Source organism: Buceros rhinoceros, unplaced genomic scaffold, assembly GCF_000710305.1.
Source record: "Buceros rhinoceros silvestris isolate BGI_N320 unplaced genomic scaffold, ASM71030v1 scaffold34527, whole genome shotgun sequence".
NCBI lineage: Eukaryota > Metazoa > Chordata > Aves > Bucerotiformes > Bucerotidae > Buceros > Buceros rhinoceros.
The window spans coordinates 4,785-6,437 of NW_010423382.1; the positions used below are offsets into that span (position 1 = coordinate 4,785).

The window sequence follows — 1,653 nt, forward strand, 5'->3', positions numbered from 1 at the left end:
GTGGAGGGTGAGGAGCCCTGCCCCAGCTGCCCAGAGCGGTTGGGGAGTCTCCTGCTCTGCAGAAATCCCAAACCCGCCTGGACACGACCCTGGGCACCCTGCTCTGGGGACCCTGCTCTAGCAGGGGGTTGGACTGGGTGAATCCCAGAGGTCCCTTCCACCCCCACCAGTCTGTGTCCAGTCTGTGATCTCCCAGCAATACACCCCCATCCCCAAACAGCTGCTCTGCCCCCGAGGCAGCCCAGTTCCCCGCGTCTCTCTGGCGAGGGCTCTTACCCAGCTTGCCGTACTGCTCGATCAGGTCCATCTTGGAGAGGACGTTGACGTGGGGCAGCTCCACGTGCAGCATGGTGGAAAGCGAGGTGCAGAGGACAGCGATGAACTTGCCAGGGTCCGTGCAGTAGTGCGAATCCACCAAATGCACCGCAGCCAGCTGGGAGGGCGCAGGCACAAAGGGACGGCGTGAGGTCAGCACGGGGACAGGCCCCCACTTGTTTCTGCGACAGTCTGAGAAGCAGCTCTGGGACCAGCTGTTCAGAGCTGACTATAACCACACGGACTCCCACGGAGGGAGTTCCCACCCGCCTTCCACCTCCTGCAGACAGAACACCCTCATCTCTGAGCAACATTCTCACCTGGGGACCACGCGGCGGGCTCAGGCCCCAGGGAGGGCCGTGGGGAGGCTCAGAGGGGTGCTGAGCTCCAGCAGCACTGCTGAAAGATGCTTAAACCCGTGAGTGCTCCCTTTGCAGGGGAAGCGTCCGCGCATGTCTGAGCTCTGCAGGGTTCTGGGGTTACCCCTCCTGCAGGACCCGATTGCCTCCAGACTCGCCCCTTCCCCACAGGGATGCTCAGCACGGCGCTGGCTCCAGAGCAGCAACTGCAGCAGCTCTGCTGGCAGAGCCAATTACTCAACAACCACCCACACCCCACCACAGAGGCTAACACCAAGCCCACTGCCCCAAAACAAGGTGATGGATTAGACGCAACTGCTAAGCCCCCCAAAATAAAAGCTGTCATGCGGTTGGAAAGAATAATTAATAACTAAATTAACGAGCAGTTCGATTCCCTGGGTTTTGTGCGGCTGTAACGATGTGGTCCGAGGTCTCTGCTCAGTGCCTGTTCCACAACGTTCTTCAGAGCCCGGGCTCGGCCGCCGAGCGTGCCTGAGTCACAGCTGTGCTTCCACAGCAGAAAAAGCCGGTTTGAAGCTCACATGCAACTGTCAGCGCTCGAGCACACACCCAAACAGCAGCGTAACTGTCTTTTTTTAGTAGCTGCAGCTTCCCGTACATTTATTTGAATAAAAATAACCTCTGATGCACAGATTCCCAGAGACAGTCTCCAGCAAACTTGCCCTTCTTGCTCACGCCACACACGGTTTGTGCGTTCACAGTTTGGCCCGACTGCAAACCAAATGCAGCGTAAGCAAGTCAGTGCAGCCACGGGGCTCTGCTCACCCGCCCGCGCTCGTCGGCATCTCCCATGGCGCAAGAAAGCGCAGAGCACGTACAGCCCCGTGCAGTGCGGGTCGGCTCGGCTCAGCTGCGGGAGGGCCAGGGAGAGCCTGGAATTCGTGGCTGGAAACTGCCCGGGGAAAAGGCCCAGAGGTGTGGGTCGATGGTGGCTGGAGAGGAGCCAGCAGTGGGACCA

General features: G+C 59.8%; 1 protein-coding gene across 1 annotated transcript in view; it reads right to left on the minus strand.

Moving 5' to 3' along the window:
* LOC104497187 (GPN-loop GTPase 2-like) overlaps positions 1-1,487 on the minus strand; it is a gene marked incomplete at its 3' end in the record, with an annotated part of 3,004 nt that extends 1,517 nt beyond the window's left edge. The window contains exons 1-2 of the mRNA XM_010140405.1: positions 1,461-1,487; positions 277-433 (exon numbers count right to left, since the gene is read on the minus strand). Coding sequence (XP_010138707.1) covers positions 277-433; positions 1,461-1,487 — 184 coding nt within the window. The remainder of the gene's footprint in view (positions 1-276; positions 434-1,460) is intronic.
* Between the last annotated feature and the right edge of the window lie 166 nt (positions 1,488-1,653).